This window comes from Pleurodeles waltl, chromosome 1_2 (assembly GCF_031143425.1).
Source record: "Pleurodeles waltl isolate 20211129_DDA chromosome 1_2, aPleWal1.hap1.20221129, whole genome shotgun sequence".
Classification (NCBI taxonomy): Eukaryota; Metazoa; Chordata; class Amphibia; order Caudata; family Salamandridae; genus Pleurodeles; species Pleurodeles waltl.
The window spans coordinates 777,466,895-777,483,424 of record NC_090437.1 but is presented as its reverse complement, the minus strand read 5'-3'; the positions used below and the strand labels follow the sequence as shown (position 1 = coordinate 777,483,424).

Sequence of the window (16,530 nt, the reverse complement as noted above, 5' to 3'; positions counted from 1 at the left end):
CAAATTTTGCTTTCACAGATCAACGATTGGGCTGAAAGGAATAAAACTATCCTCATGGAACAGTCAGGTTTCAGGAGAAATCATGGCACAATTGATAATATCTCAGTCCTGCAAGTAATTCATGAGAAATACGTCTTTCTGAAAGGGGAAGTGATCTACGCAATTTTTGTAGACTTCTCCACAGCATTTGATAAAGTAGATTGTGTCTCGCTGTGGAAGAAGCTCTTAAGTCTAGGCATGCCTGGTATTCTCCTTGACCTTGTGGTAGCGATTCACTCCTCCACCTGGTGCAGAGTATTGCTAGGGGGTGAACAAGGCTGATATCATGCCATCCCAACTACAAACGGCCTAAAACAAGAGTGTATGTTGGCCCCATTGCTATTTTCTTTGTATCTCTCAGACTTACTTACTCATTTAACTCAGTGTGAGTGTTTCGCCCCCAAATTAGGAGGTAGACCGTTATGTTGCCTGCTTTACGCAGATGACATAATCATATTAGATCGCACCCCAAAGGGGCTTAATAATCATTTTCAAGCCCTTGAACAATACACTGAAGTCCACTTTTTAAATGTAAATTGCTCTAAAAGAAAAATCATGTGATGACACAGGAAAAAAAGACTTAAGTACAGCAATTTCTGCTGGACCTAGGGAGCCCAACAATTAGAAAGAGTAAACTTATATGACTTTTTGGGTAAAATCGTCTGTTGGAACCTTAATGATAGAGAGCATATTGAGCACAATCAAAGGAATGCTCAATCTCAAGCTAATGGTCTGAACGCCCTATATAGGGCAACGGGCAGAAGGCACATTAAACATCTCCTAGAGGTTTATCGAGCTAAGATACCTCCGTCCTTACTCTATGGCAAACAGCATATTGTGGTTTCCAAATGGGTCTTTCTCGATAAACTCAAGGGACGTGTCCTGAGGAATCTCTTATCTGTAAACTCTGCATTTTCGGCACCAACATTACGACTTGAGTTGGGCTTGCGCATTTCCTTTATTCAAGGATTGGCTGCGGTAATTCGCTGGATGGTTAGCCTGATGACATGCAGCGATTAATCCTTGTGGTCACTGCTTAAAAAAGAAATATTAGCCGGCCACAGAGCAAAATATACTATCTGCAGGAATTTTCGATATGCCCTGGCTCTTCTGCATTTAGAATCTTCTGTAATTCTCACTCTCTCTCCAGCATCACTCAAATCCACGCACAGGAATGCAATTTGGGCGGCGAGTTTCCGCCTGGACAGCCAGGCTTGCGTACACAGGCAGTGTTTTCACATCATATCTGACACCTTAAGTCCGAGGGTGACACAGCCCTATCTCATCTGGAGCATGCCCAATGGGGTGAGAAGATTCTGGCTCCTGCTACGACAGGGGCTACTTCCCCTCAATATTTTACAAGCTAAATGGGTTGGTTACACTGCTATTTGTAATCTTTGCCATAATGGCACCCAAAACATGAAACATGTTATTAATTTGTCCAGCCTCATCGCTTCATCGCCGCAGGTGGCTGTGCCCTATTTGTTTCACTTTTTCCTTAAGTACCACCTCTGAGTTATTACATGATCTCCTTATTCCACCAAATGAATTGTTTTGTGTCCGTTTTTAATTATTTTCAGTGTTTTTTTCTAATTCTATTAATTTAATCAACTCTCTATAAAAGTTTAATCTTTTTAGTTTTTCTAATGGTTCTTCATAAACATGTATCGTGTGAACCTCCAGTGGAGTTCTGTATCATAATAAATAAAACTTGAACCCATCAGGATATGCACACCCCATCTCCCTCTGTGTGACTGTCTAGAGTGAATTCACTAACAACCTAACTGTCATCCTGACCCAAATGACTATTACACAGCCAGGCAGAGGCGCAGAATGGTTAGGCAAGAAAATGCCCACTTTCTAAAGGTGGCTTTTTCAAACTTTCAATTTAAAAACCAACTTCACCAAAAGATGTATTTTTAAATTGTTAGTTCAGAGACCCCAAACTCCACATCTCTAGCTGCTTCCAATGGGAGATTATATTTAAAAGATATTTCAAGGCAATCCCAATGTTACCCCACTGAATAGATAAGCCTTGCAATAGTGGAAAACATATTTAGCAATATTTCACCATCAGGACATGTAAAACATGCCAATACATGTCCTCCCTTTTAAATACACTGCACCCTGCCCATGGGGCTGCCTTGGGCCTACTTTAGGGGTGACTTACATGTAGTAAAAGGGAAGGTTTGAGCCTGGAAAGTGGGTGCACTTGCCAGGTTGAACTGGTAGTTAAAACTGCACACACACATCCACTGCAGCAGCAGTTCTGAGACATGTTAACAGGGCTACTTGTGTGGGTGGCACTATCAGTGCTACAGGCTCTCTAGTAGCATTTGGTTTACAGGCCCTGAGCACACAATGTGCACTGTCCTAGGGACTTACTAGTAAATCAAGTATGGCAGTCATGGATAAACCAATCACCAATACCATTTAGACAGAGAGAACGTGCACTTTAGCACTGGTCAGCAGTGGTAAAGTGCCCAGACTCCTAAAGCCAGAAAAAATAAAAGTTAGCACAGAATCAAAAACAGAAGGTCCGAAGCCAAAAAGACAGGGCCATTTCCAACACCCCTCATCACCAGCGCAGATCATGGACACTTGTATTGCGAGTTCCCAGTTTCTGAAGACACAATTGGGACGAGTAATCAGTCATCACAAAGGATCATCGAAGATCTCTGAAGGTATATATATTTGTAAAAAAATTGAATTTTTTTATTTAACAGGGGAGATGTAGTATTGTGTGAGTTATGAATGACGATACCCTTTTGGCTTCTGATGGACTCCGTAGAACTTTGACATAAGTGTTAGAGCTTGGTTTAGTGAATGAAGGGTTTAGAAAGTTGAGTTTGCGGTTACACGCAGAGGGATAAAGACATGTAATACACATCTCCGTGTGTGGCGGTGTCATTGGTGGGTACCCATGCTGGGAAAGTTGCTACAGTATCCGCTTTAAATATGGCAATAATGCTAAAAACACGTACGCCCAACTTATAAACTGCTCTTGTGAATCAGCTTTAATGTATGTGTGAACATAACCTATAAGGATTGCTCAAATCCAAATATAGGCGTGCTATTTTCTATAAAGGGTTTCACTCTGTCAGCATGCTTGTGTCTGCATGTGTGAGCAAATGTCTGAATGGGAAATAGCTGTCTCTGACCCTATTCACCTGTATCTGGCTGTCCGTACGTTTCTTTCATTCAGCGCCGACTGAACATACATACCTGCAGCAGTGTTGCTGCTGCTGCCGCCGCCGCCGCTGGAGATGGACGCACAGCAAAGAGTTAACGTTTTACTAGCAGCCATGGAAAGGCACACTGCACTTGCTCCTGCCTTGTATTCGTTTTTACACCTGATTCGCTCTCCGCTGTTCTCACTTCAAGGCAGATCCTTTGACCTAAACAGATTAGACGCATGAGCGACAACAGCGAGCTATCCGTGCTCTTCACGGAGGAGATTTGGCTCCAAAATAGGACGCTAAGCTACTCAGTCTTGTGCTTATTTACCTAGTCAGCACGACGCGGTGTCTCGGGGCGCTTAGCGGGCGCCCGGCGGAGAATCATCAGGAGGACAAAAGCAGAAGTGGCCGCCGCGGAAAACGTGGGAGTCTCTGCCATTAGAGGAACCGTCTGCTAATAGAGGCCTGTGGGACCCAGGTTTCCTCGGTTTCCATGGCAGTTATTAGGTACCAAATAAATTGAATTGCCTCCCACAATGCTCCCGGGGAAAGGGTGGGGGCCGCTTCGGTGACAGAGCCGAGTACTTATGACTTGCAGTATCTTCGCCTTTTGAGAAGGAATAACTATCCGAATTTTTGTATGCGTTTTTTTCCCGTACGTGATCTAATGTACTTTTCAAACGAGGATCCCGGCGTGATTTGTGGTCGTCACTGAAATGCTATTTTTGCTTCACAGTTGATCTTTGTGCTTGCCTAAGGAAGGAAATGAACAATTACACAGGTGGGCTGCGCCGGGGGTGTGAAAAAACAAGGCGTCCAATCAGGTACGGGTTACCTGCAGTACCGTCAACATGCCCCTCCAGCAGATCTCTGTAGTGCCTGCACGGGAGACTTCTAGTAATGGGCGAAGTTCTATGGGAAAAAACAAAGACCGGAGCAAGGAAGTCGAGGTAAGAGCAACGCTGGGTTTTCCGTGATAGAAGTGGCAGACTTGTTACTGTAGCTAGCAGTGCTCCCTGGACCGCGGAATGCTGCTGCATGCAGCCCTCTCTCTCTCTGCTGCACACATGGGCACAGCAGGTGATGGCAGGTCATGGCATCATCTTGACAGACAGCTAGAAACAGCATGCTCTAAGGCAGCTGAGCACTGTCGTTTATTTGAGTACTAGCATCGAGAGGCATGCTTCCTGTATCGGTGGCTCTGTCAGTGTAACATTTGCTATAGACGAGGCAGTGCTAAATGGGGGTGTTGTATAAAGCAGCTATAGTGACCCATTTAGTAAACGAGCACACTCTGATGTGTTGTCATGTTTTCCTCCTGGTGCTGCTGTGTATATATAGATTTGTTTCTTCTTGGTTACCTTGTTATGTTGAGGATGAAATGACATTCCAATTCTCTCAAATGTTTCCTTATCTGGTGCGAGTAGATTATACAGTTACTGTATTATTCTTTGAATTCTGAACTTTCAGTTTTCCTTTCTCCATTATAAATGCAGGCTATCCGTATCAAAATGCAAACATAAACATACAGGTCTGGGTGAGTTACATAGTGGAGGTAGGGAAAAGTAAGGAGTTCTAGGATCAGGTAAACCAAACAAATGCTATGACTCCACGAGTTCCCCTTTATAATCTCATGTCACCCACCTCCATGTGTACCTCATGCATGTAAGGTGTTTCTCGTTGCATGATAGTATTTGTAGTCCTATTCAATTTACTAAAACTTGGACTACTAGTCCCAGAATCCAAATAAAATTCCTGGAGCGATTGAGATACTCTCACATAGATCTAGGCAACTTGACCGCTCTGGTACCTGCCCTTTAGAAACACTGTTGTACTTGTGTTCTTCGAAACGCACCTGAGCCTTTTTGAGTCAAATAACTAAGTTTTGATCGCAAAGTCATAAATGGTACTTGACCAAGAGCGCGTGTGCTACAAGGTCAGCCTACCTGGAGGGGGGCATTCAAATCCTTGTGGGAGAGGGCACGATTATTGGCGTTGTCATACCATTTGGTAAATTAGTTTTTTGGCAGTTCGAATGTCATTAGGGAATTATATGAAAGATGCTTATGTTTGGAGCGTTCCATTAGGAAATAGAGATAGAAACAAACCGATACTTCGTGACAAACTTAAGAGGAAGTTGCGTGGATCAAAGAGAAAAACCGACTTGATTTTATTTGTCCACGTCTTTCCTTTTTCAAAGTTCTATTGTGATAAACGCCTTAAAAATAGCAATTCGTTAAGCATTTTCTTGCCTATACCTGGCGTGGCGTGTACCCAATTCCTGGACAGGCAGGCACGGAGTGAATTTGGAAGCACCATGAGTGTTTCACCATGACACCTGTCTTTAGGAGAATCTGCTCAGTTCACCCTTCTCTGCTGTGAGTTCTGTGACCTGTATTTCAAAATATATTTGGTGGATCAACACAGCTTTAACTCTCGGATGGTGGAAATAACTAGTAATGCATTTGATGTTTATAATCTTTACATATCTTGGTTCGATTACTTTAAACACATCGTTAGTAAAATGTGAATTTGTAGAGCAATGAGAGTAGGACTCCTTATTTCTAAATATAGAGAATGATGTCATTCGGTATGAAATGATGCAGTTTGGCATTCTTTGAAATTCGGTATTCCCAGTGTTTTCACCATCTGAAAGTTTTAACAGTGGAACATCTGGGGTGTGATATTCCATAAAATGAACGTCATTTCTAACTCGGTTTCATTTTCAGATAGATTATGTGTTTCCTTATTTGGTTAATAGTAATACACACACATTACAGCTTTGTGTTGTCGAGGAATGTTTGATTTTGCCAAATTTGAAAGCCAATTTGTCTCACCACAGACCTGGCAATTTACAACATTGTACCTTATGATATCGCCGATTTAGCACCTTTGTTTAGATAAGTTACTTATGGCCGTCTAACTCTGCATCCCGAAGGAGACTGCCAAATAAATCTGCGGTTTCAATTAAAAGTACTAACTTGTATTTTAAGTTTTCTCTTTATACCCGTGACTAACAAGACCCAGCCTGCTGTGTGATGTTACATACAGAATAAGACAATCTAAAGGTATCCCTCCTAACAATGGGCCAGTTGATGGCTGGTCCCTGGGTAACTATTCAGAACAAAGATGTGTTTTGTGGGAGGGAAGATGACCACAGTGTCTGTCCAGACCATTAGAGATACTGGTGAAAACTGCTTTCCAGGGTTGAAATACGGGCTAGATGCTGGTACCACCAAGGCCCATATTTCTGAGAAGTGTGCCCGGTGATTCTTGCACATCATGGGGAGTTTAAAGAGCTGATGAGTAAGTCAGTGTCATTGGATTAATCCTGGACCCTCCCTATATCCTGAGCACATTTTGTTCATCAAACCGCTACTCTGATTTACAAATGTTGATTTGTAGAATTTTGTGAACGTGAAGTGTAATTATGAGAATGGCAAGTCCAACACTATGACAGATTGTCCACCATCTTACAATTGGGGTAAGCAATAGTTCAGAGTATTCCGCCTTACAAAAGTAGGTGAATTGCGTCATATATATGTGTGTAGTTCTTTACGCATGCAAGTTTACTGAAGTGAAAGTCTGGAATCTGTTTTTTCAGAGCTGCTACTGGAACAGAGCACACCCATATTTAGTGGGCACATATGGTGGACAACTTTCTCCACATTTAGTGTCTTGGACCTAAAAGAATATGACAAACTTGTATGTTTAACCTTAAAGACAAATTGGGACGGATTTCTGGGCTACTCCTCATCGGAGGATGTAAGAGTCCCACAATGTATTGAATTAAAGATGGGTACCAATGAATAATGGGGATGTTTTTTTTACTAATGGTTTCAGAGTGACCTCAAACAAAAAGAACAAAGCTAAGTTTTTCTCAATGTCTGTCAGATCCACGAGGTGAAAAACATCCCTACTATTTACTTTTTACCTTTGTATAATTTTATGTTATGAATGGCTTCTAAAATAATCTGACCATGATTTAAATTCCTATGTAGGGCAGAAGAGTGATGGGGTCCTTTCCCCCCTCTCCCTAATGTAAAAAAATAAACCTGGTCTTCTTACACCCACCCCCAACACCCTCTGTGTCTTCCCTCCCCATTATTTAGCTGTGCTGTCTATCGGAGCAGAGAGCCAGGACTACACTGACAGGCTCCCAGATACTACTGTCATAGCAGGCTGAAATTCCTTTAAAACATAGCAACAATGGGAAACAAATTTCTATTTCACACTGTTGCTAAATCATAAAAGGGATTGCCCTGATTTAGAATCTGGCATTCAGAGCAGTGGTGCTCAGTGAGAGCCATACATAACAGTGAAATAGCCATTCAACTGCGTAAATATATGTATATTATAGGGAAGTGGATTATTATTTTGGTCAGACAAGTGCCTACATCAAAGGATTAGGCACCCACTGCCTAGCTGTCTTGCAAATTAAATTAAATAAACCTGTGCTCAAACCCTGATAACATGACACAAAGCAGACAGACAAATCAATGTATAAGTATTTAAAAGTGCATAAACAGTAGAAAAAGTCATACAAAACATAATAACTCTCCATAACCAACTTTAAAATAGCAGAAAAATATGATTAAAGTAAGACCAAAGCAACAGAAAAACCAATACGAGGAACCAGAGATACAACTTTTTAAAGTATTTAAGTGAATAATAGAGCACCCAATGCATGTCAGTAGTTGCAGTAGACTGGGATCAAAGTACAGTTTCAGGCTGACCATCCACAATGGAGCCCGAGTTGGATAGCAAAGTGATTATTTCCGGTGAAAGTCCGGCAAGTTTGAAAAAGATTCCAAATCTCACTTCAGAATGGGGCTTTACCAGTTTTTGAGAAGGAAATTCTTTGTCACTTTATGAGAAGGAAACTCTTCTGTGTGTGGGATGCTGCTGAAACTGCAGTAGCCACACTGGAACCGAAGGCCGGATACCTGAAGCAGTGATGGAGCTTTTGAGATTTCGTGATGAAAGGTTTATAAATCCCAACTCAGAATAGGACTTAGTTATTTTTTCAGAGGTGCAGAGTTCTCCTCCTAGGACAAATCCATTTTGTGGCTGCGGAACTGCCAGTGGGATACTTCGTTCTAGTGGGCTGTGGTGAAGCTCAGGAGCTTTGGAGGAAACATTTCAAAAGTTTCCAAACTTTCTTTTGGTACTTGTTAGACCTGACAGCCTTAGGGTAGTCACCCCTAACTTTTTGCCTGCCTCCCTCCACTTTTTGGACACTGTTTTTGCTGGTTTATAGACTCTGCGCACTTTACCCCTGCTAACCAGGGCTAAAGTGCATATGCTCTCTCCCCTAAAACATGGTAACCTAGAATCATACCTGGTTGGACTATTTAATTTACTTATAAGTCCCTGATAATGTGCACTACCTGTGCCTAGGGCCTGTAGATTAAATGCTACTAGTGGACCTGCAGCACTGGTTGTGCCACCCACTTAAGTAGCTACCTTAACCTTGTCTCAGGCTTGCCATTGCAAGGCCTGTGTGTGCAGTTTCACTGCCACTTCGACTTGGCATTTAAAAGTACTTGCCAAGCCAAGAACTCCCCTTTTTCTACATATAAGTCACCTCTAAAGTGTGCCCTAGGTAACCCCTAGAGCAGGGTGCTGTGTAGGTAAAAGGCAGGACATGTACCCGTGTAGTTATATGTCCTGGTAGTGTAAAACTCATAAATTCGTTTTTACACTGCTGTGAAGCCTGCTTACCTTCATAGACTAACCTTGGGGCTGCCCTCATACACTGTTGAAGTGACAGCTACTGATCTGAAAGGAGCAGGAAGGTCATATTTAGTATGGCCAGAATGGTAATACAAAATCCTGCTGACTGGTGAAGTCGGATTTAATATTACTATTCTAGAAATGCCACTTTTAGAAAGTGAGCATTTCTTTGCACTTAAATCCTTCTGTGCCTTACAATCCACGTCTGGCTGGGCTTGGTTGACAGCTCTTTGTGCATTCACTCAGACACACCCAAAACACAGGGTACTCAGCCTCACTTGCATACATCTGCATTTTGAATGGGTCTTCCTGGGCTGGGAGGGTGGAGGGCCTGCTCTCACACAAAGGACTGCCACACCCCCTACTGGGACCCTGGCAGACAGGATTGAACTGAAAGGGGACCTGGTGCACTTCTTAGCCACTCTTTGAAGTCTCCCCCACTTCAAAGGCACATTTGGATATAAAACAGGGCCTCTGCCCTACCTCATCAGACACTTGCTGGAGAAGAAACCTGAACCAGAGCCTACATCCTGCCAAGAAGAACTGCCTGGCTGCTCAAAGGACTCACCTGCCTGCTTTCTACAAAGGACTGCTGCCTTGCTGTTGCCCTGCTGCCTTGTTGAACTCTTGTCTGGCTGTGAAAGTGCTCTCCAAGGGCTTGGATAGAGCTTGCCTCCTGTTCCTTGAAGTCTCAGGACCAAAAAGACTTCCCTCTTTTTCTTGGACGCTCCGTGCGGCGAAAATTTCGACGCACAGCTTGTTTCGCGGCGAGAAAAACGCCGCACTCCGACGCTGATCGACGCGACGCTCTTGGGACGATCGAAGATCCGACGCACGGCCTCGCAAGGACAACGCCGCCCGACCTCTAGAGGAGAAATCGACGCGACGCCTGCCGTGAGATCGTAATTTCGACGCGCAGCCCCGCAGATCGACATCCAGAGGAGAAATCGACGCGACGCCTGCCGTGAGATCGTAATCTCGACGCACCGCCCCGCAGACTGACGCGCAGCCGGAGAACAAGCAGGAAAATCCACGCACAGACCCGGGACATCTGGTAATCCCCGCAATCCACAGAAAGAGACTGTCCGAGCGCCGGAAAACGACGCCGACTTCCCCGCGTGGAAAATAACGACGCAAGTCCGTGTGTGCTGGGGAGAAATCGACGTACACATCCTTTTTCCACGCACCTCTTCTCTTGTGGCCCTCTGAGGAGATTTTTCCACTCCCAACCAGGTACTTGTGCTTGAAAGAGACTTTGTTTATATTCTAAAGACTTAAGACACTTTATATCACTTCCCTGTGATACTTCTACAATTTTCCATTGTAACTTTTATTCTTTTTGACCTACAATTATCCTGATAAATATTATATATTTTTCTAAACACTGTGTGGTGTATTTTTGTGGTGCTATATGGTGGTATTGTATGATTTATTGCACAAATACTTTACACATTGCCTTCTGAGTTAAGCCTGACTGCTCGTGCCAAGCTACCAGAGGGTGGGCACAGGATAATCTTGGATAGTGTGTGACATACCCTGACTAGAGTGAGGGCTTTTGCTTGGACAGAGGGTAACCTGACTGCCAACCAAAAACCCCATTTCTAACAGTACTCAAACAACCAGATGTGTACACTTCTAAGGCCTAAAGGAACTCAGGAGAAGGCACTTAGGGACTCTCATGGTGTTAGGCAGAGACCAACAGCAAAGCTCAGTCCCAGCCCAGTTGTCAATAGTCCACTGGAATTCTTCACAGAAATGCCCTTTAAACCTTTTTAGTTACTGAAGCCATCTGGGAATCAACCTTATAATTGTTGTCACTCTTTCAGTCTTTGGATTTCAAGAGGAAGGGAGTCCAACCTCCTCAGGTCCTTCTCACAGGTCACACATGCCAAGTGCAGCAGATTCAGGCCACCTGGTACCCTTTCACAAGACTAACAGTGTTCTGGGGTAGGCTGGATGAAGGTCTAGGTTTGTAGAAGTCGCCACCCTGTGTGTGGGGGACATCCTCAGACATTTCTTATCCGTATGGAGACCAATGGAGGAAATGGTTCCAGGCCGTCGCCCACCTACCTTTCAATATTTCATGTTTACCTTTCTGCAAACAGACCCAAAATGCAATGTGTCGGGGCAAATCCAAGATGGCCAACGTCTTCACCATTCTGAACTTGGCCTCTGAGAGGTGGATGTGTATTATGAAAATTACCAGTCTCCCCCCACATTCAACACTAAAATCTAGTTTGAAACAGGCCCTACACCCACAACAGAAAATGAGACGGAAGTCTAGTAAGACAAAGTAGGGTTCTTCAGTAACCAAATAGGATACACATGGACTGAGATCTGAGCCTGTATGATCCCTTTCAAGGGTGAAAAACATTTCCATATACCCTAGATAGTCCCGTCATGCAGGAATTGATAATTGTGTACCAACGTGAAGGCCATCACCCACCTTGAATATTCTGCCAAGGTCACATAGGTCATCCCTGCACATTCAGGTTGACCTGTCAATCAAAGTGATCTATTGTACAGGTCCTGGAAGGAATTTCACACCTCATTACATGTAAGGTGGGGCTGACTAGCAGCTGGAGGCTAATGGCCTTAATTAGAGTTTAGAAGATGGGTTACTCCATCACAAATGTGACAGATATTTCATCCATCTGAGTATAACTGCATTAGGAGATAATGCACTTGTGATTAGGCAGATAGGATATCCATCACATGTATGATGGAGTAACCCATCTGACAAACTGTAAATCAGGTCCCAAGGCTAACTGGCCAGTAGTGGCTAAGGCAAATAAATATATCTTTTCTGAAAGTCATTTGTCTTTACTACTTAGGTAAAACAAGTGAATTTACCAATGACATTTTTTTTAAATGATTAAAAACTGTTTCCTATTCAACAAAGCAGAAACAGTGAATACATTTGCTTTACCAGTATATCTGATGGGAACAACTAAATTTAATATAGTGAAAATAACTTGTGGTGATTTATTAAATGTTGGTACATGCTAACAACAATTGACGCATGTACCACTCCAAGGCACTATGGATGCTACCTTGTGGGCAATAAGGTCATTTTAGCAGTGTCTTATTTAGTGCTTAGCCGTGGGTTTTCAGGCAGGTGAAAGAGTTAATTTGTACAAGTCTATCTGCAAACATGAAAGCTTGCAAGATGCACAGAATCAGGCCTCAGTGGAGGCCTGTGTTATGTTTTGAGGGTCAGAAAGTGGATGGCACAATATAGTGCTTTGGTCTACGTGTAACATTTAATTTTAGATGGCATATTTGTAGAATTTACTCCATATATAAAGTTCTTGTAGTACATTTAAATATGCCAAATGAGTTTTCAGCCAATTTCAACTTTGCTTTAGGGTCAGAGCACATACACTGGGCATTAAATAGCAGTGTCCCTGTGTTAAGAGTTAAAAAGTACTGGCAGTTGAGTCACCATAAAATGAAATACGAACTGACCATCAACAAAGGAGGAGTCACTTTGCAACATAAATGAAAGGATCTGTAGATTACAAACCTAGCTACACAACAACAGAAAGCTGTGTGAAGGTGAAGTAGAAGAGAGCAGCACAGAAGATAAAGTGGGGATGCAGGCAGCACCAAAAGAATTACAAGCTAAGAACCATCATTCCGAGGGTTACACATGGATGATGTGTTGCTCGAAGAGGAAGTTTCTTCATGAAGAACAGGAGTCAGGGAGCTTTCCAGGCATGGGTGGGGATGGAGTGCTAGCTAATAACTCTGTGTCATTTGTCCTTGTTTAAGTTGTTACAGAAAGGGCTGGCAGAAGTGGACAACTGTTTTAGATTTTCCAGAGCCACAGAAACATTATCCTACGTATCCTCTGAAGTTATCTAGCATGATCCAATTACTGAAACCAAAGCTGACACGGAATAGAAGCATTTGACAAATATATTGCTAGATAGGCATTTATACATATTTTGCATGGCTTCCCAACTTACCAACATCTTCATGCATGCATACAGATGTCTAGTTTTCACCTTTAGAGTTGCAGTACTGAAGCAAGGTATTCCATCTTCTGTGCATTTTCTCTAATCGATATCTCCTCTCTAGACTTCTGAAAGAGCAAATTTGTCATCTCTCAAGAGTATTATCCAAAATTAAAGGCCCATGCACTTCAAATCAAGATTATATTTGGTACATTCCCAGAATCCTTACACAAGACTGCAATATCAGATTCAGAAAAAGTGATATGCTTGTGTAACTAGGTGTGGTTCTCCCCACTTTGATATCATTAAGCTATTACTTCAATGAGATCTCCTTGGAATACAGCTGCAGTATTCTTAGGTCAGGATATATCACTGTGTTGGTCATGTCATGCTGGTTATGAAATCATTTACATCTTTTTGTATGATCTACTGAGGCTCTTTGTTTTTGTCATCCCCTTCTGGTATCGCAGTAATGGCACATCCCTAAATTATTATCTGTGTTGAAAATATAGCAATCCTTAGAAAGTGATGAGTTATCCTCACCTTTGTATTTCGGGGGCCCATGTTTGGAACAGCTTTGAATTTATGATCTAGTTTCAGCAGACACAGTCACAACATAGGAAACAGAGGCAAAAAGACAGGGGAGACTACACCAAGGATGCCAGGTCTAACAGTTACTCTGAATGCTAGCTTCTTATTTTAGCCAAAGTCATCTGCAGGTATCTAGATTGATGCAGATAAGTCATCTTACCCACTTACAATTGTGGCATGCTTTGTCCTCTGTGACCTACCCACACCAGGGTATGTAAATACCTCCCTGGAAGACTCAGCCACTAAATGGGAGTTCAGATAAATGTATGCTGTATATAGCAGAGCTCCAAATGGTAACATTAAAAATATATCAGAGTATGCTCCTTAGGTATTATTACTTTTATTGGTTGGGTGTCCTAGTGATGATTAAAAACTTGTAATGTTGAATGAAGGATGAATTAAAATGTCTCAACCATCCACCTCTAATTTCCCTATCTTGCCAACATGTGTCAGCCTTACTCTTTGTCAAAAGTGGTTCCTGGCCATTTTCAGGGCTGTACCGAGTTAGTAGCCCTGCTTAATACACACTCATCCCATGCATCACACTAAGGAATGTAAGAGTTGAACCTATTTGGTTGTAATTGCTAGCCTCATGTAAAGGTTAGCTATGTGCCCTGGACGATTAGTGGCACCTCCCTGTAGTAAGAAGCCACCTTTCACCTACTTGTCCTCACCCGCTGATATTGTAACATACAATAAGCAGTTAGCATTCAGATCAACCCTTGCACATCTGATGTTTTCTAGAGTAGATAGGGAAGTTATGCCTCATCCTTTATCCTTTCACTCTTTCATAAGAGTGTTGTTGGACTTCATCAGCAAACAGTTTGCCTTCACTCTTCCTATTTTTTCTCTGAGTTTGTTTTTGTTGGCCCTAGGACTCTGAGCACTTTGCCACTGCTAACCAGTGCTACAGTGCTTGTGTGCTCTTCCCTAAACATGGTAAAATCAGTTTACATCCAGTTTGGCACATTTAATATACTTGTAAGTCCCTAGTGAATTGGTACTACAAAATACCCAGAGCCTCTAACTTAAATGCTACTAGTGAGCCTGCAGCACTGATTGTGCCACCCACTTAGGTAGCCCTTTAAAGAAGTCTGAGGCCTGCCATTGTAGTCTGTGTCTGCAGTTTTAAACTCCCATTTCGACGTGGCAAAATAAACCTTTTGCCAGACACAACCATTCCTTTTTAATACATATGTCACCCCTAAGGTAGACTTTGGACAGCCCAGAGGGCAGGGTGCAGTGTATATAAAAAGTAGGACATGTATTTTTAAGTTTTACATGTCCTAGTATTGAAAAACATCTAAATTCTATTTTCACTACTGCAGTTAACTTATTACATTTAAGAAGCTGTAATTTCCAAATGGAAACACGTAACCAGGATATCACTGGTAGGATGGGAGGGCAGAGCTGAACACAGCCTTACTTACACTTGCCTCCACATAAAGGGTTGCATACCCCCTGTAGTTAGTCTGGATCTAGGACAGGAAAGGCAGAATGCGTGGGGGCATCAATTGGAAACCTCTAGAAGCTTGTCCCACCTTCCAGCGGAAGGGTACTAGGCATAAATATTGGACCTCATATACCACCACTTCAGTACAAGTCTGGACCTGTGGATGCTCTACCTTGAAGAAGGACTGATGTGCTGTTGAAAGAACTTCCATTCTGCTGAACTGCTGCTCTGAAGTACTTCAGCCCTGCTGTGCTGACCTGCCTCCCACTGTCCTCATGCCTGAGTGAGAATGACTGGACCTGGATCTGTTGAACCCAGGACCCCAAAGTGACTCAAAGGGCTAGTTGGCTGGCCTCTTGACTAGAGCTCCAGGGACAGAAGGCTCCAATAACCTTAAACCCAGCATCTGTACTCTCCCATTTCTGAATATACCCTGCCAAGTGGTGCCACCACAGTCCTGGACCCTCTGAAGTGGGCCTAAGGTGTTCTGCCAGCCTCTCTGGATCCAGCAGAACTGACAAATCTCCTCTGCTACACTGCAGAAACCTGAGCAGAGTCGACGCATTGCTGCAGCTTTATGGAATAGTTCTGCCCCAAGACTCGCAGAGCATAGCAGTCTTGTAGCTCCTCGGAACCAACACATTGCCCCGACTGCGAGACACCTCCTCTACGCCAGACTTTGCATTGTAAGCCCTCGTTGGCAGGGACCTCAGTGTTGATGCAGGACCTCGCATTGGAGCCTCACTGCACCTCAGAACCAATTTGTCACTTTAGCTCTGCTATGTATGCATCTTCAACATGGACCCTTGCAATGCTCCACAAACCAGGATTTAAGGTACACTGTTCAGTGGACCTAACTGGGTCCCCATAGCCGGTCTGTGTCCCATTACAGTCTGCTTGAACTTGTGACTTTGTTCCGGTCTGACGTGATCAGATACCCACAGTTGGCGCTCTGTGCTTTTTGATGCTATTTTTACTGAAATCTTTAAGTTCTACTGATTGGATTTTCGAAATGTTGGTCTTGTTTTATTCATTATTTATTAATCTGTTTTTCTAAACTGGTGTGGGATCCCTATATAGTTTGTTTTCATTGTGTTACTGTTTGAAGTACTACACAAATACTTCACACATTGCCTCTGAGTTAAGCCCGACTGCTCTGTGCCAAGCTACCTGAGGGTTGAACACAATCTAGTTTAGGGTTTGCAGGTAATATCACCCTGACAAGGATTTGGGTTGCTGCTTGAATAGGATTTCACCCCTGTTAGAAATGGGATTTCTGGTTGGCTAGGGTATGCACCTCAGCCAGGCAGAACCTACCCACTCTAGTCAGGGCAAGGGAGTTACACGTCTAAGATAACCCCTGCTCACCCCCTTGGTAGCTTGGCACGAGCAGTCAGGCCTATCCCAGAGGCAATGTGTAAAGCGTTTGCACAACACACACAACACATGTGACGCAAAATGTACACCACAAAGTAAACACAACACTGAGCTATGTAAAAATAATCTGTATTGCACAAAACATAATTAGACCAACATTACACGTAAGTAATACCCTGCTACATAGCAGTTGTCA

At 43.1% G+C, this 16,530-nt stretch overlaps 1 protein-coding gene across 2 annotated transcripts in view; it reads left to right on the top strand.

The window, feature by feature from the left end:
* Positions 1-3,127: 3,127 nt before the first annotated feature.
* Positions 3,128-16,530, top strand: part of MARCHF1 (membrane associated ring-CH-type finger 1) — a 1,558,735-nt gene continuing 1,545,332 nt past the window's right edge. Inside the window, exon 1 of one of the 2 annotated variants that reach the window (XM_069243838.1) lies at positions 3,128-4,168. In XM_069243838.1, coding sequence (XP_069099939.1) covers positions 4,070-4,168 — 99 coding nt within the window. In that variant the 5' untranslated portion in view covers positions 3,128-4,069. The remainder of the gene's footprint in view (positions 4,169-16,530) is intronic. The other variant, XM_069243829.1, reaches the window with a different exon arrangement.